Source organism: Coloeus monedula (genome assembly GCF_965178545.1).
Source record: "Coloeus monedula genome assembly, chromosome: 9".
NCBI classification, from domain to species: domain Eukaryota; kingdom Metazoa; phylum Chordata; class Aves; order Passeriformes; family Corvidae; genus Coloeus; species Coloeus monedula.
In genome coordinates, this window is record NC_138789.1 from 27,108,031 (window position 1) to 27,133,229 (window position 25,199).

The window sequence follows — 25,199 nt, forward strand, 5'->3', positions numbered from 1 at the left end:
ATCACAAACACCATGAACAGAAATTGTCTGAAATGCTGTCCACCTTCTCTCAAATGCCAAGGTTTTGGCTGTGTGTCTCATGAAAAGCACTGTGATATAATGAGACACTGTGTTGATGAGGACCACAGAGCAGAGCTGGGCATTGGCTTTACCTTGCAAATCCCATGCAGACAAAAGCACTATTAGTCAGGTGGACATACAAGCAGAGCATGACCAGTGGGACACAAAAACAACCTGTAATGGAGTGGAAGGGTTCTTTAGGATATTCTCCAAACATTTCCAAACTTAGAGGCAGCAGAGTCTCAAGGCTTTAGACCATGCCACAAAGCAGAGGGGAGGGAATCAGGCCTATCACCTGCTGCTTTCTCATGTTATGCAGCTGACAATCCTTTATGTTGTTCTGGGAATCTTCTTCCAAATGGGGGCTGGAAGGGGTTCGTATTTCTGAGGGAGGGTACTGTGATGCCAGGTATGAAGGTATCTGTCATTTCTTCATTATAGATTTTACAAAAAGGTTCAAAATGATCTAAGCAGAGTATTCTCTTCCTCCTTTTGTTTGCTCCTGCCCTAATTACCTTTGTTTCATAATTGTCCTCACTGACAGAATGAAAAAAAAGTTGATAACTACCAGTCCCACACTGAGCCATAAAAAAATCAGGAGGGAGCAGATTTACATCCAGCTGTAAAGGCATCTACAAAATCCTTGTAGCAATAGCAGATTATTCTGTTATGTGGCATGGATATTATTTATCCTTTTCAAGCAAACAAACATGCAAAAAGGTCTTTCCACTTGCTTGCCACATTACCGTGCCTCCTTCTCCTGAAAACACAGATGTTCTTACCCCACCAGTAAACTGAAAAAGGGAAACAAGGCATGAATATGTATAATAAAATCAGGAACAGTCGGATTTTCAAGACCAAGCTGTAGGCCGTATTTCCTGTTGCTATGACTATGGAAATTTCAGCCTGATAGTTCCATCCACAGAGTGCCAAATATTCCAAGTACCTAAGATAAAGACTGCAACTTTATTGAGGTTTTTCTTTTCTACAGCTCTTAAAAAAGGTCAAGATTATTCCTATTACATCCCCTGCCAAAAAGCAGCATAATTAAAATAGATGGACAGATTTTAATTTGTAGCAGGTTTCTATTCACAATGGATGTCTGTTTAGGGTACTTGTTTAAAATCTGGTAATGTTAAATTTGTAACAACAACAAAAAAATAATGGAGTTCTGTGTTTTCATATAATTAATTTATAGCAAATGTTTAAATAGAGATTCTGTTCATAGCATATCCAACTACAGTGTATATATCAAAACCAGAGACCAAATTTTCACATTACGGCCTTAAAAACAAGTACCAAGGATGTGGCTGCATGGGAACACTGCAAATGCTTCATTAAAGCAAATGCTGTAGAAATAAACGTGGCACTAGCTTCCTGTAGGTTTGATGGTGGCATGCCAAACCACTGTGTGGGAGACACACAGCTCCACTGGGCTGGGAGTAAGTATCATCCCTGCCTCCCAGGCAGTGATTTGGTGACGCCATGGCATTGGGGTGGAGCCAAGCGCTCAAGCTGGTAAAACCTGGAGCGATACCTGAGATCCGAGTGCGCCAAGTTGAGCTGGCCCACATGCAGCAGCCTCTCCCGGGACAGCGCGTGCTCTCGCATCAGGGAGTTCCCCGTGTGCAGGAACAGCCCTTGCCTGCAGACAGGCACTGAGCTATTCGTCATCTCCATGTCCATCATGTTCTTCTTCTCAGAGATCAAATTGCAGTGATTGTAGCCACCGTTCACTGTCAAAAAAGTAAGTAAAGAAAGATAAGGCTTTGACTAAGAACTTTCTCCACTGACAACTACTTTGTAAACTCATTTTGGATTTCCTTCCAAAATTCTTGTATTTACAACAAGGCAGTGGAAATGAAAGGTTTCACAAGGAAGCAACATTTAATTGCAAAGGAATTTGGATCTGTAAACTATGGTTGTTTATTTCTCATTGTACAGAAATGCAGCATTTTCTGGCCTGCACAGTCAGTTGTATTTGGTGGGTTCAGACTGAGGCGTTTCAGATCACTCTGGATGCATTTCAGCTTATAGTGGGTCTTTCTGACTATTAGCTCTGCCCTGCTTGTAACCATGACATAAATTATCATTATATCCTCTGGAGTCTACAGCTCCATCGGGCTTTATTCCATTCCCAGTCTGGCTTCATCCCATCATAATTTAACTCACCTCAGGGTTAACACCTACCTTAGCAAGACTGTATAATAAGACTTTTGACTGTTAATTGGGCTAGATGAATCACATTTAAAGGGTATCTAAATACACTGTTGAACACTGTAAGTTTTTCAAGGCCACACCACCAAGAGAAGATGGTAAATCAATCATATTACAATACCAATTCACACTTCCTCTCTTTCCAACAGCAGAGTTACCTGGAATACAGTCAAGATGTATCTTCCCTCCAAAATACTGTAGATCCTTTTTAAATGTTTAAGATTTATACTGGACTTGTAATAAAACACTTTCTTTCATTCCCCAAATGATACAAGTCTGAAATTCACTAGGGCTTTCTAAATATGTACTTTACCAATTTTATCATATTATCAAAACATAGAAACTTGAAGCTTCCACCACAGCTCAGCAATACCAACTGCAGCACACACTGATACCTGTTTGTGTGAAGACAGAGATTTCCTAGAATAACATGAACACTATCCCTGTGCTGTCAAAAATAATTATCTTCTCTTGTAGCTGTCAAATCAGAGAACACATTCGCTCTCTGCAAAGGAACAGAACACTTATGCTAAATCCATGAAATCTGTGTTTCAGTCAATCCATTTGCCTTCACTAAGTACCTTACAGATTCAATAGTAAGAGCTAAAAATTTCTTGCACAACAGTGCCCTGAGTGCAGTTGCACTTGCACCAAAGCCTCTGAAATGTGCTCACCACATGTGAGCTGGAACAATGACGGACAAGGAACAACAGCAGCAGCTCATGGGTTTTTTCCCCCCACAGCAACTAAAACCAGAACTGTGAGATTATCTCCGAACACAGACAACCCAAGTGTTCAAGTGTCCAAGCACATGTGAAAGCGAATTCATTCCCTCTGAAAAAAAGGGAAAAAGTCCATTTTACACCACTTAACTGAGAACAGAATCTGGCCCTCTGACAACTGGCTGTTCTATACCATATTAATATCACTGGCTGGCACACATAAGATTTAAGCACTTTCCATGTCTGGAACCAGATCTCTTCTTTCACTGGTATCGAGGGGCCTTTAACCTACATTCTGTAACTTACCAATAACAGATGAAAAGAGCACACACTCCCTTGCCTTCGACCAGAGGGTTCACCCTGCTTGCATTATACCATAGCCGTTCCATAAATCCATATAAAAACTAATCCTAATTTACAGAGAGTAAATCTAATAAAAGCAGAATGGTTTCCAGAAGGATCTCATGGAAGTGGAATCCATCAAGGTAACTTTTGTCTTTTTGTGTCCTGCAGTTTTGATTTCTATCTTCACATGCAAGTGTTTGCGAAGGGAATGGAAGGAGGTGATACAGTAGAGTGCAAAGGCTGCAATCAGGCAATTCCTTCCATATGAGTAATCAAGTTAGTTCAATTTTGGATATCTTGCTTCTTTCATTCTGGGGTAACTGACTTTGGGGTAGCTTTTACTTGATTTATGCCAGATTAAGTCACATGAGAATTGGTCCCATGGAATGGGATGAGGCTACACACCTTGGGAAGGACAGCTCATGCTGGTCAGGATGTGTAGGGTCAGCCCTACATTGCTCGTTAGGAGCAAATTCTCCTAGAACAGAACAGAACATTTCCTTACACAAAGGTAAACCTGTCTGTCCAACAATGAGATCAATATTTAAAACACCCCTACAAAAGGACAATAGTTCTCTTTCTTTCCCAGGGAACACCTTGTTTACCATTCAGGAAGGCTTCACCCTTACTAACAAAATTAGCTACTAAGGCTAAGAAGATAAGAGCAAGAAAACTTACCAAGAGGGTAATTATTCAACAATAAATGCATGTTGCAGTGCTTTGGAGTTTACCTAATTAAGACCAATGAACAAATAACTGAAAGATGTCTAATTGAAATGACTCACATTCAAAATAGAGACAGATTTGAAATATTTGCCTAACATACTAGATATCCCCAGAGAGCTGTGGGTTTTGTGGCAAAGACCAAACTAGGTCATTTGCTTTTTTTTTCTTACTGTTCATTCTCTTTAATTACTTCTTGTTTAAAAAAAAAAAAAACCTGCCATTCTTGGTTTTGTTTGGATGTGATGTCCAAAATTTACCCCGACAACACTGAGAAATGGAACGCCGTTACTGGCAGCTGGATGAGTCACGTGAGACGAGTGAAAGACCAAACAGTACCAGATTTTCTCAAACAAGTGAAAATCATCCACGCTGGAAGAGGCCATCACATCCCTCCACTGAGAGGAAATTATTAACTCAAAAGGTGCCAACACAGCAAAGCCATTGTGGAGAAGGTGCCATACCCACACTCAGCATCCTATTCCATGTAATGAGTGCTGAATAATCCCCAGCCCTGTATGTTTGGAGTGACTGCCACAACTCCTACACAGTCAGTAATTTAAGAGCATCCAGAGAGATGCACAGCACTGTGCTGCTGACTGAAAGCTCTAATGAATGAACTGAGTGCTTCAAAACACAGAATCTTCAAAGTGATTCATGAAACAGGCCATTTTGACATTTTCAACAATAACAACAAAATCATCACTTTGCCTAAGTTTTTTATGCCTGTCACGCCATTCTCTATGGTGAATGGGAGGGGCTGTCTTAATCCTTCGACCCCAAGCCCAAGAGACAGAAAAGCAGCAAAGGAAAGGAAAGCAAAGGATGGGAAATAGATACTAGAGTTTTTCTTACACCCCTTACAAGGCAGGCCCAACTGTGTGACTGTGGAGACAGATTTTCTACGCCTTGTGGAAAAACATGGCTTCTCCTTTGTTTCAATGAACCACCATTAGCAGGGATATGAGTTTTGGTCTTAATTTTTCTATTACGGACACAGCTTAAGAGAAGGAACATTGTAGAAGTAGGCTGGAGTGATTAGCCATGGATACCATCATGTCCTTTGCAGACTTTACCCAACTATAACACTGGTATTTTCATTTAGATCTTAGAACAAGACATCCTAAACAGGGACTTCCAGATCTTGGCCTGGAGATCCAAAAAAGAAGGGATGTGCAGATCTTTTCTTTTCCTGGCCAGTTTCTTCACAGTCATTTGCACCATCTCATACACAATAAACCTCTAGACATGTGGGATTTTCACCATTTCACAGAGGAAAGTTTTCCACTGTGAGTTTCTTTTGTTGCTCTTTGTCCTTTCCTGAGGACTGAAATGGTTAACAATAACAGCACTAAATTTTCGCTGCTGCATTCAAGAGTTCCTGTGTGAAAGAGGAATAAAGCAGCTCACAGCACACCCCAGGTGCACCCTGGATCTCTGTACCAGTTACAACCTGTTCACATTTTAAGGTCTGTTTCATACAGCTGATAGAGACATGGCTTCATTTATTTAAAATGCTTGTGCATTATCTTAATAAAAACACAGTGAGAGCCACAACACTCTTTAGCACTGAGCAGACCATACCACATAGTGAGAGTCAAGTGAAGACCAAAATTGTCCTACACTGGTGTATCAAAACAGGGGTGGCAAATCCTCTGCCTATTTCCAAATAGATATGGATGACATCAATCTATAAAAGATTAGGATTAAAACAAATAGCACTGAATAAGAGTAGAATAAAAAAGGATCTCCTTCCTCCAAGTTTTTATGAACCATGCAATAAAATCCTACAACAAAAATACTTATTTCTTTACTTTCACACTGATGTATGAGTGAAGACAGAAGGGCTAAGAAAACCCTTGTAAACTAAAACAACCCAGATAGAGAAATAATTTGTGGAGTATCAATCTTGAGAACTCATGAAAGATAAATACAACCCATGTGTGTCTTTCTAGTAAATTCTGGACCCTAAGTGTTGGCTGCATCCATATTTGTTATTTCATGTTCAATTTATTTTTAAAACTAGTTATTGGATTGCATTGTATTTCTGTTCTGGGGAATTTATTTTTGCAGACTACATACAGTATTTTAAGAGAGTAAATGTGTAGGGTTGGCACTACTGAATAAAGAAGCATGGGTAATTTTGTATCAGTCCAGCTTAACACAATTTGAAAACAGTTCAGTAGTTTACATATCTGTAACCTTTTCACTTTCGAGCATGTGGATAGATTTGTCTCCCATATTTGACTATATCATGATATTTTAAAGGCAGCAAAGATCACATAACAATCTACTACATCTTTCATTGCTAAACCAGCTGCAATGTTACGTAGTTTAGATTTCCATCTGAGAACTGCACAACACTTTTTGAACTTATCAAGTATGGCCAACATTCAGGAAAACACACGCCATGAGCTTTGGTTCCAGTGACTTCACAGTCTCAGTTGATGTTCTGAGTTAGGCTCTAGATGTGTAAGGATAGAACCATTTTAGGCAATAGTGAATAGATTCTCAGAAAAATACAGAAATACACTGTCTACTTTTAAAAGGAGTCCTTTCCTACAAGCAGGTTTGAAACTCAACATTCTTGGCTTCTATTTGGATCTCAGACCTTTGAATTACACACCCAAACAGTGCTGAGAGCAGACTGAAAATGACCATTGGCCTCTTTTGTGACAATCAGGACAAAACCTTTCATAACTGGATGAAACACAGGTCATTGTTACAGAGTCTCTTTGGCTTGGAATCACCCTTTTCCTGTTGCCAGGCAATTTGAAAAATATTGTTCTCAGTACATCTGGCCTTTTTTGTGGTCAGTTATCCTTCTTTACTACTTGGATTTTAGTAACAGGGGAAAAGACATTAAAATAAATGTTTTAGGAAAATATTAAGCTCAACAAACATTATTTTAATTAAAAGGAAATCCCAAAACCCTCCTAATGGGCACTTGGAGAATATAAGCTCAATGTAATGAAATTTGATGTGTTACTTTTTTTTTTAAGAAGACCATGCTTGGAATAGGTTTAATTCTCAATATTTTTGATAGGTAGGATATCCACGCCCCCCAAAGAAATGCCATTGTGCCTTTGGTGTAAGCTTTAAGACAACTATACACTGTTTATGGTTACATACACTCTCACCTGCCCTTGGCCCCCTTGGTTTGTCTTTTTTGCTGCTCTAAAAGGACGCCATCACGGTTTTCACAGCTCCCTGTCATACGTGGAGCCTGTAGGTTGAAAGAACTCCAGAGTGACTCTTTCAAGACAGAAGTTCACACATTTTGTGATGAGGTACCTGAACTGTTCCCATTGTAAAGATGCTTTCAGCATTGATTACATGATTCCACTGGCTATCAGTATCTTTCCACATGCACAGACTGAGAAAATCTATTCCTTTTGTTTTGTCCTCTATGTCATTTAATTCCGTAATAGCCAGAACACACCTACTATGAACTGCAGGTGGTTATTGCTTTCCCATTTATTTACTAAGCCCTGAACTTTTAAACTCCCAGATCTCCACTCCCCTATATTTTACCTAGTCCATTTAGTCTCTTTTCCATGGAAGTTCTCGCCAGCAGACCATGTAAAGACTCCACAGGGGTATAGGCTCTCCCAAACATTTGAAACACAAGGATGTGCAGGGAATGAAAGCTGGGGTTTTGCCATATGGCACCTTGCATATGTCTTATATAAACATATTCCAAGAAGGAATTTTGTCTGCCTGGCTCAGCAATACACTAAATACATTAGAAAGCAAAAAAGCCAACACAACAAAAAATATTTCCATTAAGATGTTGGGCTTGATGTTTTAGGTGCCTGAAGTGTCACTAAGTCAGTAAGAGCCACAAAGACAGAATCACTGTAGATCACCTGGGGTTACACAGAAAAATACATTTTGAGAAATGGAGGAAACTGGTAACTAGAAAGCATTTTGTTCTTTTCAATGCAAGCTGGGTGGAGGAAAAGGTCTGGTGGGATGTGGATGCACAACATCTGGTCTTGTGGATGTAAATCTGATGCATACATTTGGAAACCAGTCTACTCATAGGCAAAAGAGACAGAAAAGGAGTCATAATAGGAACCAAAATGCACTGGAGTCTAGAAAGAACTTTCCATGTTGCTATGTGATAGGAATGCTCCAACATGTACAGGGAATACAATGGAGGGGAGTGAGTAAACCTGCACATCACTGCCAGCTATGGGTTGTCTTCCATTTGCCAGTCTGCCAAGAAGTGTGAATTAAGCTCCTTTCCTATGAGAGGCCTCATGAGTGTTTCCTCTCCACTGCTATCTTTGCTTCAAGCTCACTTGTTGCAAGAGCTTCTTCCACACTTTTTTTTTTCTGGTTCTTTATATATCAGGGATGAAAAGCTACAGCAAAAATGCATTTGGTTGCTGAAGACTACACATTCTCCTAATACACCTGCATTGGCTGCTCCATGCTCCTACCAAAAAAGAGACATCCTCACACACACAACCTCCATCCAGACTCACTGCAGACCACTCACACTTAACAAGTAACCCACACCCCCTATCAGTACCTTTGTGCTTTTACGTAAAATATTTTTTTACAATGAAAACTCAAATTGCTACCACATAGAGGCAAACATTTCACCTACACCATTCCTTGATCATTTAACACTTGATATCTAATACAGTAATGGCTTCTTTGCAGCTTAGAATTAACACTGCCAGAAGAAAATTCAAGACAAACAAACAGTTTCCACAACATATGCTGAAAAGGGCAACAGCCTACCCCTGCTACTTTTCATTTGCTGTTTTCATTGTTTGACATTTCTTTCTGCCAGGATTTTGGCATTATTTCATGGCTTGATTTGAAATATATTTAACATCAAGTGATTTGCAATGTCGTTTTCTATTTTACCAGAACTATGCTTGGGACTAATTCTACTCAAATTGAATTTACCCTTCTGCACTCAGTGCCAGTGAATGGGCCTCTTGCAGACTCTCCTCTGACTGCAGCTTTAGGGCTGCAGACATATGCAGTGCCTGTTTAACAAACATCACCACTAAGCACAGTCTGCTGAAGGACAGTGTCAAACATATGAGTTCTTGGTGTCATAAATACCTATTTGCCATGTAACACAGAAAAAAACCTCTATGACTTAAATGTAACTAGTGCAGGTGTCTATCCAAAATGGGACAGTTTCAGACAACAGCTGGGAGGACTGAACATCTTGACTGTATCCATCACCTCTGAATGTCAGATTCTGGGGATAACCAAGGCACCCCCACCACCAGCTGTTCTGCTGTGGGGTTTTTTAGCAGACTGTGGAACAGGTTTAGAACAAGGCTATTGTGGAATCTGCTGTGAAGAGGGGAAGGCACTGGGAAGAGGAAAAGCAGAGATATGAGGATGAAGAAAAATGAAAGAGTACACAGGATGCAATAAAAAGGGAAAATGCAACAAAAAGGGAAAATATTCTGACTGAATGGTGTTGTCTTACATGAACACTGAATAAACAACGAGAAGTTTAGCTCCTGCTAGAAACCCTCTGTGAATCTTCCAGTGATGACAGTAGGCAGTTGCTATGGATTAGGAGGTATGTGGAGCACTCTCTGTTTTTATTTAGCAATGCTGCCTTCCGTAAACTGGGTCTGCACTTTCCACACAAGCCCTGTGAACAAGGTATCTCAGGGATTAAGTGAAGCCAGGATATTATAGTGAAGAAACAGATACAGAAGGGTCACTGTAACCATGAGAAGCCCTTTGCTCTGACAAACACATTATGCAATCATGAAAAACAGGGCTGAAAGAGTCTGCAGAACATGATTTACTCTGTCCTGTGTCCCTACAGCATAATCCAGCCTCACAAACTTAAGGGGGTGTTTGACCAATCTACTTCACAGGCTCCAGCAATTCCCCAGCATTTCCAGCAAACTATTCAGTCATTTCACTTAACTTAGGAATTTTTTTCTTCATGTCTCACTTAAAGGCCCCTTAGCACAACTTAGTCTGTTACATACTGTTCTGTCCGAACTGGACATGGAGAGGAGTCTGTTCTCTTGCCCTCCATAGCAACCTTTTATGTTTTTGCAGGCTGTCTCCACTCAGTCGTCTCTCACCAGTGTTACACAGCTCTCATTATTCAAGTTTTTTTCTCATAAATCACGTTTTCCAGAGCTCTGATCTTTTCTCTCTGTCTCTCTTCTAAACTGTCTCCAGCAGTCCTTTTTCTGTATTTTATACACCTTTTTTCTCCACACTTTTCACTATCAGATTCTGTTCTTTGCAGCTGGTAGCAGGTACAGGCTTCCTTCACTGTGAGCCAGCAGCAAAATGGCAGGCAGATACAGCAGTTAAATCTTATCTGGATTAGTTTATCTTTTTTTTGGGTAAGACAAGAATAATGAGATTAATGAACCCTTGGCACAATCAGTTTTCCTGTTGGTTTTTACTGTTGCATCAAACCGCCCTCTGAAAAATGCCTAAAAAGCTCAGAATAGAACTTACTGAATGCACACATGCAGAGGTAAAGGTTGCCTCCACCAAGGTCCCCTCATGCCAAAATACCATTTAGCCGCATAAAACACTAAACAAAAACTCTCAGGAAAGTGCACATACTTGCACAACATCCAGACTCTGGTGTTAGAGAAGTCTCAAAACTCTAATTAGGGCTGACTCTTCAGATCTACAGCACTTTTTCTGCTGACCATCCCTGCCATCAAGAATATGCAAAAGGCATGAAATCATTCTAACACACTGATCCAATCCATCCCATGGAACTGAGAGTAATTCATTAATCATAATGTCTCTGAGCCCAGTTTTGTTCTTGTCTGGTTGTCAGTCAGGAGTCCCTGCCACAGGCAGTGAAATGAACAGCAGTACACAACTAGAAAAAGCAAGATTAGAGTTAGGAAGTCTTCCAGAACTGAGTATCTAAAGATGCACACTGAATTCTGACATCTGCATTTTAATAACAGCTTCCAGTGCTCGATTAGAGATACAAAGAGTGCAGCCAGGAACTCAGTAAATACTGTTGACTAACCAAAGTGAGCAGAGAGCCATGGACAGAACGATCTTCCATTCAGACTAGATTTGAGGGTCTCAGATGGAGGAAGTTTAGCTTGCTATGATCTGGGCAGACCACTCTTTTCTTCTTTCCCATTACCTTAGCACACTGCTAACCCTGACCACGTGCATTTTTACGTGAATTTGGTGCTGGGAAAAAAAAGGCAGATTAAGAGCTATGGCGATGAAAATGTTCACTGCACACAAAGTGCGACCAAAAGGTGTGCGAGCTTCCCTAAATGTAAGGACCAAATGTTGTATAAGAACTATTTCTAAGCAGGAAACAGACCTCAAGGGTGAAGCAACCGAGTTTGTGAATAGCAAGCATATCAGAAATAGAGTGAAACTTCCAAAGACCACACAGTTTACAGACTGAGCCCAGAAAGAATGCCAGTGTGCCTGGTGCATTTTATTTCCTCCGGGATATCTCCATCTAGTTTAACCACACACTGTTGGATCTTGAGTGCATCTTTTAGCAAGACATCAAATCTCAAAGCGGAATCTTTATAAATGATGGAGAATTGCTTCTGTAGCAGTTTGTTCCATGGTTCTCAGCATGAATTTTATATAGCTTCAACTTGTTTGACTTCAGTTCAGGCACTGGGTCTCACATTGTAACTTTGTGTGCTAGGCGAAAACACATGACATAACTGGTTCTCCCTCCCTCTGTAGATAACGTTAGGCTTGGTTCCTACCTTTTCTTCACTGATTAACTGGCTGCTTTCTTCATTTTTGCACACATATATATGTGAGAAAATATATATTCTCCAGATCATGAATCGTTTGTGTGAATCTTCTCTTAAACACCGCCAGTTTTTCCAAGGAATTTGTTAAATTGTTAAATTGTCAACACTAGAACACATAAGACAGAAGCATTGTTTTGCTACTTCTGCCTACTATGTGCCTAAACACAACTTTACGAATTCTAATGGTTTTTAATGGATCCTTTAAATGGTCTTTAAGAGCTCCTTTAAGGCTCTCAGAGTTTGCAGGAAGGGAGAAGGATGGTTATTCTGGTTTTGCGTGTGCATGACTTTAATACAAGTGTCTGCTAAGAAGCAGAATAAAGTCACCAAATTATAGTACTGTGCCTCCAAAGTTAATGACCCAGAATGAGTTCTGCTGTCGATGGGCCTAACTCAATAGGCACCACTGAAAACAATGGAGTCCCCTAGTGTGTGACCAAAAAAGAAATAACAACTTTTTAAGGAATGTAGCAACTGCAGAAGCTCAGTAACCACTTATGAAAGTCGCGGGGGGGGGGGGGGGGGGGAGGGGGGACGGGACAGCCATTTGAATTTTTTGTTTACAGGGCGAAAAGAGCTCCAGCAATAGATTCAGTGAGTGTGAGATTTCTGTCATTTTAATTAAGCCTTTCTTAGGTTTGCCTTGTTTGGTTTAGCACTAGTTTTACAGAACAGATCTAAACCCTATGGCTGGATTGCAAAAAAAAGCAGAGAGGGAGTAACTAAAGCCATTTAAAAAATAAAGGAGCTGGAAGCTGAATGTGTGTGTCATCTGAGCCCCATGCTAAGCCACGGCTTTTTACAGCTAAAATGACTGCCAACTGAACAGACTACAGCTCACAAAAATCCCTACTTACCTGGCAGGAATCCATGTGATCCTGAGCACGCTGACTAAGAAATTAGCTGAGATAAAGGGGGAGGAATGCAACCCCTGGAAGTTCCCAAAAAGAGAAAACCAAGAATTTTTTCCATCTCATTGTCAGCAAGTCAGCAAGAGGGAAAACGTGAGAACAGCACAGCTCCAAAATCACTCCTTGTGATACGACAGAAGCAAGTCTCATGCGTTATATGCACTGCAAATCATTAGCAGTAGTTTTCCAGAAAGCAAAGCAAGGAAAGAAGACACGAGCAACAGCCAAACTGGGGCTCCTCAGAGCATGCTGCAGAGATGTCTAAGCTGGTGGGATTTGCTTCCAAGTCCTGGCACTGAAGCAAGGATCCAAGACTGTCTCCAGTGGCTGTATCAGCCCAGGCTAGGCTGGCACAACTGCTCTGAGAGTGGTTCACAGGCCAGGCCAGGTCAGGCACTGCACTGTCAGCCACAGGCACTTACACAGGAGATGCTTAGAAAGCGCTAAGCTCTACTGAACCAGCTCGTGTGCGGCAGAGACCAGTCCCACACAAAAAGAGTGGCTTCCCAAAGCTCAAGCCTGCATGCCCAGTATGTCAGTGCATTTTCCTCTTCTCAGTCAGCGTCGAAAAGCAACGTATCCTGTTTCTGTGAAACTGAACCCCAGCCATGTGTATACAGCTAATGACTGGTTACACCACCCATAATGAAGAGTCACGTTTTGCTAACTGCATAGAAAATAAACAAGCTAAAAAGGAAACAATTACTGGCTTTGGTGGGAATCTCTCTTGACTTTCCTTCTGAACTCAGACCCTTGATGACTGCTATGCACTACAGTCACTGTCAGGCACATATAACACCTGCTTTAGGTTTGCTTTCCCTTTAAAGCCATTGATATTTCTTCACTCTCTGCTGCATAACATCCATCCAGCAAAGGCCACAGCACTGGAATTACTGTGGTCTGCTCGGGATCATCCACGGCCTCTCTCCTCACCCTCACTTGACTGAAGTGCAGTCATGTCAAAGGACCTATACCCAGCTTTTCCTTCTGAGATACAGATAGTGTTTGTCCTACACAGGCATGACACAGCAGAGGTGTGAGGGAACCTTGTGCCCTCCTCCTCAGCACCAGAGAGGGGACCATTCTTTGTACATTCAGTGAGAACTTTCTACAGCATATCCTGTTATTTATTCATTAATATTGTCAAAGCACAAAAGATTGTAATGTCATTGCAGTTTACTCTGCACAGGAATGACCAGAAACGTGGTTCCTGCCTCAGAAAGTTCACAGCCTTAGAGACTGACAGATGCAGGCAGCAGAGCACAAAGGAGTGATGAGGCAGTGCCACTCAGCACAGCAGCTGTGGTCTTGGCACAGTTGTAGCTAAAGGTTTCTGTATCTTTTGTCTGCATCATGGGCCAAGCACAGCATGGCAAACCTCTCAAAGTGCAGGAGAGAACTGTGGGGCTGGGCTCAGAACTGGTACTGAAGACTAGCAGTTAATGGCTGGCAGGACAGAAAGTAGGGAGAGGACCATGAGAAGGGGTACAGAGAGATCTCAGACACACACACCCCCACGGTCTGCCCCTGCAACAGGGAACCTCTCACACTTCCCCCTCAGTGCTTTCAGTAAAGAAGGAAAGTAAATTCTGTCTAAGCATCCTGTTGTGCAGTGATCTGCCTCTCTACAGTCTAAGGCAAGCCCTCTGCCACAGCAATGTCTCCAGAGGTGATATGGTGGCCTGCACAACCCTGCCTGGATGGACACTGGGCATCCTCTCTTCTAGGGAAATAGTAGCTAATCAGTTATTTCAGTCACAGTTGGACTGGGACATTTTATAGGGAGGAGTGGAGATAAATGGTGGAGGTGCGGGGGGGGGGAAGAGAAAGAGGGACTTACACTGACAAGTGGCTGGTGGGGATAATGACCCCAGTCAGAGTCCTTGTGTTCTTATAAAAAAGTCTCAACAACCAGCATCTGGTAGTTCAGCTGTGGGTTTCCGCTGTTTATTTTTCTATTCCAGCACTCTCATCCCTATGCACTGCCTGTGCCTGGCTCTGTTAAGCATTCCAAGCTACAGAGCATAACTGAAAGAATAAAAACCCCAGGCTCAGGATCAGACACATGCAGAAACAAATGAAACTGCTCAAAGCCTCCCTTGCATTGATGAGAATACAGGCAAGAATCCCCCAACACCACACCATGCAGGTCTGAGGTGAATGCAGACCAGGAGTATCAGCCTCCGCACACATCATCATCAGGTTATTCTGTTGTAAGGATGGGAGTCATGACCAACCCTGTGATGCACTGGGAGAAGAAGTTACTCCAGTGAACTCTCCAGAGGGTGGATCCTGTTCATTTCTCTCTTAATTTCAAAGAGCTTAGTTCTTTCTCTGTGTCTCTTCTCCCTCTTGACCTTCATAGTCAATCTGGTTTGTAATCTCAATTACAAATCCAAATATAGCATAATCATACTGCTTCTACTGACAACTGTCTGCCTACCAGCACTTAAAAAATTCAGTCTCTGGCATTGTTTAATGGATGGTAAGTCACCACACACAGGTCCCACCAGCTGCACCTTCAGTTTGCCTTTCTTTCACTCTTACTGCAAACAGCCCCTACCAGGAGGTCTTCATAACATAGGCTCCACCTCTGACTTGGAACTCTTGGCCCTCACTCTGTTTCCAGGCCTTTCTGCAGAATATTCCTAAGGCCTTCCTAATGTACCTGCACCATCAGCAGATCCACCCAGCTTTCATTACCCTGTGTTTCTTTCGCTAATTCATCCTCTCATATGAGCTTTACTCATGCAATATTCCCTCACTGATAATCATCCAGACTAGTGCAGGAAAGAACTAATATACAGTGACAGTAAGGTGAAAACATGCAAGATGGGGGAAGGCTGATGAAGGGTGTTCTGATAAAAATGAGCCTTTGCAGCTGTGATTAAAAGCCACAGGCACTACAGGGGACCCTGGAGCTGTGGGTACTTGGCCAAGATTTCTCTCTTGCCCCGCTAACAGAGCTGCACCACTGCTGAAGGTCTCACCTGGTACCGAGCTCCATCGTGCTGGACTACCCCTCCACCTGAAATGCACTCTCCTCCCACTATTCCCACTCAGAGTCAGGAGAGGAGCAGTGCTCAGTGCCTGAAATAGAGTCTGGAGAGAAGCCCGAAGCTGAGGCTCTGCTCTGCTGGGGCAAAGGGAGAGCAGGAAGTTTTATCAGCCCCAGAGATGCTGAGTCACCCTGACCTTCGAGGTGTCTGTGCCCGGCCTGAGGGGGCACTTGATGCCCCATTTGCAGAAACTCAATCTCTGAAAGTAATTTTTAACAAAATCTTTTGAGAAATGGCCCATCTTTCAGTCTAGGCAAATCATGTCCTGCATCTAATCAGCAAGGCCGCTGGAGCTGTTAACTGTAATTGGTGATAATCACAGGAGAATGTTATTCTGTGACAATTCATTTTCTGTAATTACTACTCTATTCTTCTAAGTTACCTAAGTGCTGTGCTTACAGCTACAACAAGAACATTCCCAATGCCAGCTTTCAAATTGTTTTCACTTTGAGAGATGCATAATATTGAAAGCAGATGTACCAACTTGAACCTTTTTTTTCTGCAACATACTGTAAATGTTTTTAAAATGTGACTCTAGTACAATGCATGTCAAACAGCTGAATTCAAGGTAAAAAGCGCTGCCAAAACCAGAAGACAAATGAAGTTTAAAATCAGTTTTGACAGATTAAATGGAGACACTTTGAAGCCATAAATCAGATGGCCAGTCTCTAGGAAGTCAATAACGAATGTATCTTTTCTCTACATTTATTATCCTGAATATATATAGAAAAACGAGCCAACAGCAAAAAGAAAATTTGTACCTCAGTGTCTGAAATACTTTACCCAAGTGGCAGTGGAAGTATGAGCAAGTTCATCTCCCAATATTTGCCTGTTCTGAAGACAGATGAAAGACTAATATTTGTACATCTCAGTATTCAGAATCATTGTCTAAAATAAACATTTCAGCCTGATCCACTTTCAATAAAGCACAAACCCACATTCACAAACCAGCAGATATCTCGATTATATTTTTTAACATTCATTATGAGCAAATCAGTGACCGTTTCAAATAGGGGTTTTCTTGGGGAGCTTATGTCCCAGAAAGGAAAGGACACAAGGAAACAAATTTTGCTTGTAAAACCTTTTTCTACCTTTTGTAAGATCTGGTTGGTTATATGTAAAACGATGCACGAAAATAAAATCAAACCAAAACAAAGAAGGGAAAGCAAAATGTTTTCCAAGCTCTGCAATAGAGTGCTTACAGTGTTTATACAAATAGTAAAGTCTGGCTATAACAAGCATCTGACAGCTCTGTGCTGCTTTCAGACACATGACTCCTATTTGCCATTTATTCCATGGAGGCAGAAGTGGGTGCCCAGGCAGAGCCCCAGTGAAATCCCCGGGGCAATGCATGAATACAGAGTTTTACTTGCACACATGCCACTGCTAGATTAGATCTTGTGTGTTGTGCACTCCATTCCATGCTCACTCAACACGCTCCTCCTGAAGCCGAACAGATCTAGATATAAACTGTCCTGGAGGAATTAGTTACTAAAGAATACATAATAAAAAAAGGCACAAGGAACTGGTGCCCTAAAAAACAACTTTTACCTCCTGGCTTTTTTTTTCTTTATATTATAAATTATATTCTCAATCTGCTGCCACACATTCTGCTTGAACAACAATGAACTCCCTAAAGAGAGTGAGGTCTCCCAAAATGGATTTCCCAACATCTGTCACTTTTAAGACGCAGCTGGTGCTAGGCCACCTTGTCTATAATGGGTATCAGGAAAAATTCCTTCACCAAAAGGGTTGTCAAGCATTGGAACAGGATGCCCAGGAAAGCACTGGAGTCACCCTCCCTGGAGGAATTTAAAAGCTGTGTAGATGTGGTGCTTAGGGACATGGGTTAATGGTGGACTCGGCAGGGCTGGGTTAGAAGTTGCATCTTAAGAAGTCTTTTCCAAACTAAACAATCCTATGATCTTTGAGCATACTCTTGCCAAGAACAGTTGCACCAGATGATCCATGATGTTCCTTCTACCCTGGTATTCCGTAACTCAAAATGCAGCACCTGATAGTAAACTTGGCAAGATTTAATGAGGAAGTCTCCGAAGGCTGCAGGAGAAATAGCTGTCACAGCAGCCTCCTAAATTGTCAAATCAGGAAGGAGAAGACTGGATTTGCACATCCATCATACATGAGAGTGCCAATGCAAACATTAGTATGTGGGAATACTGCATGGATTCAGGACACTATGTAGAGATTAATACCATTATGACAATCTAGACATACAGGGAAATAAGACTCTCTTCAAATATGCTTGATACTGCCTCATGAAAATGTTTCTGCCATTTGTCTCAAATCACTATTCCAAGTTTTAGATCATCTGTAAAAAAATAAAATCAGGAATCATCATTAAATCTCACCAGACTGTCTTTGAAATCAAGATTTTGAATTAAAACAGGCAACAGTTTCTTTTAGCTGCTTAAAATCCCAGCGCTCCTTTTAAGTGATCTCATGCATTAGCTACTCTAAACTAGTTTTTATAAACACCCAGCCAATCGCCCCGCGCTGCTCAACTACACGCGGCAGTGAGGAGCCTTTCAACCAGCAGCTGGGGCTAACAAACACCCATCCTATGCAAAAGGACCCTGCATCCTCTGAAAGGCCATCCATAGCCAGTATCTATTACAATATCTATTAGCTCTCTTTGCTTTGGCCCTGACACAAGGTAGTGCTGGTTCTTCTCCCAGCACAGGGCAATGGATATCAGGGATTACCTCAAATCAGTATGCACCATCACTGGCTCTGGTAATTACTGCCAAATTCTCCTAATCCACAGAGATTAGCATTTAAATGACAGATGCTTGAGTTTTAATCCTATCACACACATCTCTATGTAAGTTCCTTTGGAATTCAACAAAATGCCATGAGGCTTGTGAAAGTCACTACATAAATCTTCTGGAAGAAAGGGGGGAAACACACAGCACTGGGACAAGCAGAACTTGTTTTCTTAGTAAAACAGCATTTTCCATAGTTTGTGGTACCACATTCTTCCGTTCCTTAGGATATAATGTTTAAAATAAAGCTAAGTTTTTGTCCATGCCAGGTTTTCCTTTGCAAGTTCTTATCCTATGATTTATGTTATTTTATGGATCACTGAGCTGCTGTTCACAAAACCAGCCCTGAACAATATGCTTTGTAAAATGAAGAGAATGCTCAAAGCAACCCATTCATCACAAGATCCTGCACCTTGCCCACAAAACACTGCAAGTACATGGGAGCATGAGGAAGGCAGCACTGCCCCATTTCATTAGTATCAAAATTAATCACTTTGCAACATGGAAACCTGTTGGTTTAAGCTATTTTATAGATACAGCAGTCAAAGGCAAAACTGGGAAGAAGAAGTATTCCCTCTATAAACACTGTTGCTTAGAAACCCTGTATTTTTAAAACCCTAGCACTCTAAATTCAGTATTGCCTGTCAGGAGGGGATTTCAGCACAAGACATGAAGGTATTTTGAGGCCAGTTTCCCAATTTGCACTGTGCCATATACAGAGTTATTTTTCACAGCAATACAGTGACACTATCAATTGGGATAAGGAGACAGGAAACTGAGTACTTGTTCATTATTCATATTGCCATCTTGCCCAAAATCTCTGCCCTAAAGTCAATTTTCTTTTGCTAGTGATGTGCAAACAAAACAAGACAGACAAGCCTTAACCCCACACAATGTACAGAGCAGGAAACCAAAAAGGATACAAAGGAAAATGCATTTGAAAAATAACATAAGCAAAAACCATAAAAGATAAAATAAATACTAAAATAAACAAAAAATTAACAGCAGATATTTGTTTTTGCTAGAATAACTTACTTGAAATACATCCTTTGTTCTTAGCAGAAACAAATGGCACAAATGTAGCTACACTCTCTGCTAAGTGGTACCTGACAGCTCACAGGATGCTGCTGAAGCACAGATGCATCTGTTTGTATATCTTTGTTATGTTTTATTATCTCCATCCTGCTGCACTGCATCCTTGCCTCTTACATTTTTGAAGTTTAGAAGTTTTCTTATTTAGAAGACCCTTCAATTCAAGCAGTTTGGGTTGCACTATGGGAAAAGTGATTTTTATAAAACTAAACTGATTTCTCCGAAACCACTGTATTTTTACAGAGATATGCAAACACCGGGGGTGAGATTTACATTGATAATGAATTTTCGTAAATGAGAAACACTGGACAAAGTTCCCTCTGAAAGACAAGAATATGAGGCAGAATCAAGAAATGGATTCTGAGCTCTCCATGACTTATCTCTATGTTTTTATTAGAAATTAATTAAGAACAATAATTTAAAATACTTAGTGAATCAAATCCCGACCTTGCAACCAAAACCTTATCTAAAGTCTGTGAATTTTTTTATCTGAGAGATAACAAAATCAGTAAGAACAACAAGGACTGGGTTTTCACTCTTTTACCTTGCCTGCACATATTTTAATTGTCACTATTTTCCCTCAGGCACTAGCACCCACTGCAGACCTTTGGTCACATCCCAGCAATGTTTCTTCACCCCCCTGTAATCTCTCAGGCCAGGCTGTGCTACAGAATGTGTACAATATACCGTTCCTAGCCCTAAAGGATGCCCTGTTCTCGCAAGGATAAACTCAGCTCTACCTATAAACGTCCCTTCTCCTCCTAATCCAAAGGGATGGCAAGTCTTGCTGTCTTGCCAGGAAAACATTACGTCTCCAAGCTGACACTGACTATGACCCTGACCCTCTAAGGCATGTTACATCTTGTTCTCCAGACATCAAGTTTTAACGTCTCTTGTGTAATTCACAAAACAGTGATGCTTTCGGGAGATACTGAAGGCCACAGTTTTACTGCACTGTGACATACCCTGAAATCAATGGTGGGGCCTCAGCTTAAACAAAACAATACATTTTTACATATAGTTTATAGGATTTAGCACAGGGGCTCTAACTTTCCATGAGTGAACAGTGTGCCACGGACATTTCTGAGTGTTTCACTGCTAAAAGCTTCCTACCGATTCTCCACTGAAATGCTGGTGTTTACAGGAACAGAACAATGCAAAAAAAAATCTGCAAGACAGTCTGTCTTCATTCTGCAGCAACAACAGTCATCACCACTGTGGGGTTTTAGTTCTCTCTCTCTACTGGTGAAGTGCTTGAGACATCTCTGTTGATTCTTTAATAAGGATACTGGAAGATAAATTTACCATCAGTCAAGGCAGTCCTTAAATATTATCAAGCTATTTTTCTGAGAAAGGTCAGTTGAGTTATCTGAATCTAATCTTTTTGTTAAGATTGCAGATTGTCTCAGTGACCAGAGTAAGGGTTTGTGAAATGACTGCCTTCTATTGAAAGCAAGTGGCAACAATGGACTCATATATAAATGTAACAAAATGCAAAATAAAAATAATGCATCATGCCAGAAATTACTTCTTTTTCCCTACATGTTCATGCTGCCAACATTTTAGTAGCTTGGGTAAGTCTGAAGATTTATTATTTTAATAACTCAGCTGAAGTTCAGCAGAGACCAAGTTTTTCTTAACACAGTCAAATTTTCTCGAAAAGATACTTTATGTAGAGAAAAAGGACTGCTAATTCCCCAAGTATTTTTAAAATCTTCAAACCCACTCATAATTCTTTGCCAAAGTCAATGGAGCCAGAATTTCCTCAGATGCATCAGTGCTGTTGCTGTCCTAACTCATGCTTTGAACTTGCAAGACTTGCAAGCGTATCAACATCAGCCAGGTTTGGTGGGAAATTAAAGTCTTAGGCACTACAGCAAGTGGTGCTGACACCCAGCAAGTTGCGTGCTCTGCTGCAACTGGTGCCTCCTGGATGCTCCTGGATGGAATTAGTGTTATTAGATGGTAGGATAACAATTCTTGATATGAATAGCGAACAGAGGCCCTGCTTATACGAAGTACGTGCACAATTAGGTACTATTTTCAAAAATTAGCTTTTAAACAACTACTAACTGCAATTCAGGAAGATTGCACTCCTTTATAAGAAGAAACAAAACTACAGTAGGATCACTTTAATTCATGACATTACAGGAACAAGAAACAACCTCTGTCTCGGTGGACTACACCCAACAGAACAAGGAAAGAAACGGCATCACAGGCTTTTCAAACAGCAAGTTCTGTAAATGTGACTGTCCAGTACAAACTCCAGCTTGATTCCAGCAACATGAAATAAACTGTACAAATTCCTCCAAGTTTTACTGCATCACCTCAATGCAGGAAACACCAGTGTGGCCAACTAACAAAAATGACAGATAGGACTGATATGCTTTCAGGGATTAATGGAACTCATCTTCCATACAGTCCACATATTTTACTATCCTTTCAAAAATGACCCTTTACTGTCTAAATCTTTCAGGCCTCCCTGTCGAGTTCAACACTTCTATCACAGCTGATATATTTCATTGTTGTTTTCTTAGGACACCTTAATTAAGGTAAGGTTAGGACACTTTTAGCTTTTCCTTCAACAGTATATGATTTCTCTTCAAAGACTGTGTTGCCTATATCTACTTGATGGCCTGGAAGGTAGATGGTCCTTGGATTACAGCAAAAACTGGAACACTGGAGCTGATAATTCACATTTTGGATGGCCCTCAGGCAAGTCATTGAGTTCAGCCTGCACTTTATGGCTTTCTGGTAAAATGCGAGTAATAGCATTTCTGTATCTCACAGGCATACTAACAAAATAAATATATTAAAGACCAGTAGATACCCGAGTTCTGCAGGACCATACAATCACCCTATATAGAGAAGTTACTGTCAAAACATTGCTGTCTGGCCACCCCCATTTCAATGCTTTATGTATTTGCTGGCAAGACCTAATATAAAGCCTCCACAAAAAGTATCTTGAAGTATAGCCAGAGAGCACACAGGGGATTGCATGACTTTTGTCAGGAAGAAGTCTGAATAATTCAAACAGGCTCCAGAATTGCAGACATATATATTTTGGGATACTCACTGGAGCTAAGCCTGAACTCTAAACCTCCTAAGCCTTTGCTGTCACTGACAGACAGGAGGAACCTTCATGGTTAATTTTAGAGCACAGGGAAGGATCTTCAGAAGCATCCCAAGGATTCATCAATGCAAGTGTCCCCACCCCAGACATGCCTCCTATAACAAATCAAAGGCAAAGGGAGAAAGAAAGATCTTTTGAGTAGGCTGCTGTATCTTTTACAGTCTGTCTTCATTTCTAGCAAATTAGCTCAGACTGCACTGCAAGGCCCATTCCCCAACAAATCATCCACTGGAGAAAGGACAGGTAGTCAGAGCCTTGCCAGAACACATTTTGGTGAGGCTTTCTGGGGAAAGTAAGTTGAATTTAGTGCTCAGAAGATTGAGAAATGCTTTCTGGGAATTAGGGTTTCGATGGTAATGAAGTAATAGCTCAAGCCAAGGAGCAGCCAGAAATCAGGCACAGTACAGTTAGCCCAAGGCTCAGTCAAATCTGAGATCTGGCTCTATGTGAAAGACCAGCTTAAGACAGTAATTTAACACATTTTCTTGTAGTACCAGATTTCAGTCACTTCCCGTTCACCTTAAATTGTGGTGTAGTCACATTTTCATCGTTGCATCGACAGGGAAAAACAACAGAAAGGGACAAAAGCAAAACAAAGAAGAGGAGCCCTGGAGTCCCTGTCACCACTTTCTCCCTCCCTTTCCCCAGCTTGTTTGCTGTTGGGCTGTCCCAGCCCTCCCATCCCATCCCTCACACCCTTATTTCCAAGGCCTCAAGGCCTGTCATCACCAGGGAGGCAAACTGGCTCTCCCTCCCTCCAGTCTGCCTTGGGAATCTGGGATGTTTGCAGTTTCCACATCCATCCAAATGACTGCTGCCAGCAGACCCTCATAGGAAGTAGGAATGGCTGCAGGATTCATCCTGCTTCAAGACTAAGGATATGCCCAGGCCAGGGTCTCTCATCACGAAGCTCCCAACAATCCTTTACTGCTCTCAACATCAGCTCAGGAGAAAGCCAAACATCTCACTCAAACACAGTCTTTGGCCAGGACTGGGTGTAGAGATCTTCAACATGGCTGACATTGGAGTAGGTGGGAAGAGAGCTTTCTCCAGACTGCAATCTCCACTGGATTGATTTGGCAGTGCTCATGGAACAAAAACAACTGAAAGAAATACTTGCTTGAAAAGGAGGACACCTTTCTTCCCATTTCAGTTCCCTTCCTTCCGCTTCATCCAGTTTAGAGGACTTATGTGATTTTGGGATCAACACTGAGTTTCAGATCCTATGTTCTTCTGGAGAAACACCATAAGGAAATCAGCCAATCAAGTCAACAGAGCCCAAACCTAAGGAGAACTTCCTAATTTTTTTCTTCTTCTTTTTGAGCACTCAGGAAAGGAAAAGAAAGATCATTTTTCTGAGGGGAATGCTGTGATTTGAGCGTGGAAATTAAACTGCCGAATTTTTATTCTACCAGAAATCCTCTAAGGAAGGGTATTTCTTCAATAGAGCAGCAAGAGCATTTTTGAACTTCCAAAGAAAGTAACAGGGAGATACCAACATGCTCTGAAATCAGAAACCGATGAAGAAGATAAAACTGGTTTTGATTTCTTTTTGGACTAGGAAAAAAAATACTGTATTTAAAGTGAAAGGAAACTCAAGAGATCTAGAATTCTGTCACACTGCAAGGTGGCAACTTTCTACTTATCAACCACTTTATACTGTCTCATACATGTACCTTCCTGAAGTAAGTGCAACCTAATTTAAGGTAGCTTTCCTTTCAGAAAAGAGCGCTGAAGTACCTTTCACTGTGGCGGAGGTGCTGCAGGGAAGGACTGTGCATGTGGTTACTCACAAGTGAGCAACTGACACGAGGTGATTTGTTACTCTCTAGTAATTTATCCTGATGCCAAAGCCCTGAGGCCCAGTGCTTCCATGAACACATCTGCTCCTATCCACGGGCTCTTTAAAAGAGCCGAAACATCAACACAATAGTAATTTGTCTTCTAGTAGAACCAGAAACATTTATGCACCTCAAGAGCAATAACTGCACACATGGAATGGATGTTCTTGGAAAACCTGTAAAATTCAGAAAAAATCCTGGGAAGGAAATACTGTCTGTCCAGCCATTCTCATGCTGTGCTGTGTGGGACTGCCCGACCTACCCAGGATGGTTCTGTGGATCCAGGTGATCAGAACACACATCCCCAGGACTTCTGCTGGTGCCCAACTTGTCCTCCATTTACAGACACGCAGCACAGCACAGTCAAATCCTGCTGCTGGGAGATCATGAGGCAGGTTCTCAGCTCATGCAAATCACCGAAATTCCCTGCACTCCAGCACTGACTCCAGTTCCTTTTGCAGAACCGCTAAATTTTAAGGCCAGTGAGTAACTCAGCTTTCATTTCCTATCTGCTTGTTGCAGTCTCATGTGGCTC

General features: G+C 41.4%; 1 protein-coding gene across 1 annotated transcript in view; it reads right to left on the bottom strand.

The window, feature by feature from the left end:
• Nucleotides 1-25,199, bottom strand: part of GLIS1 (GLIS family zinc finger 1) — a gene marked incomplete at its 3' end in the record, with an annotated part of 191,453 nt that overhangs the window by 96,159 nt on the left and 70,095 nt on the right. The window contains 1 exon segment of the mRNA XM_082286720.1: nt 1,598-1,796. Within this exon segment, the coding sequence (XP_082142846.1) occupies nt 1,598-1,796 (199 nt within the window).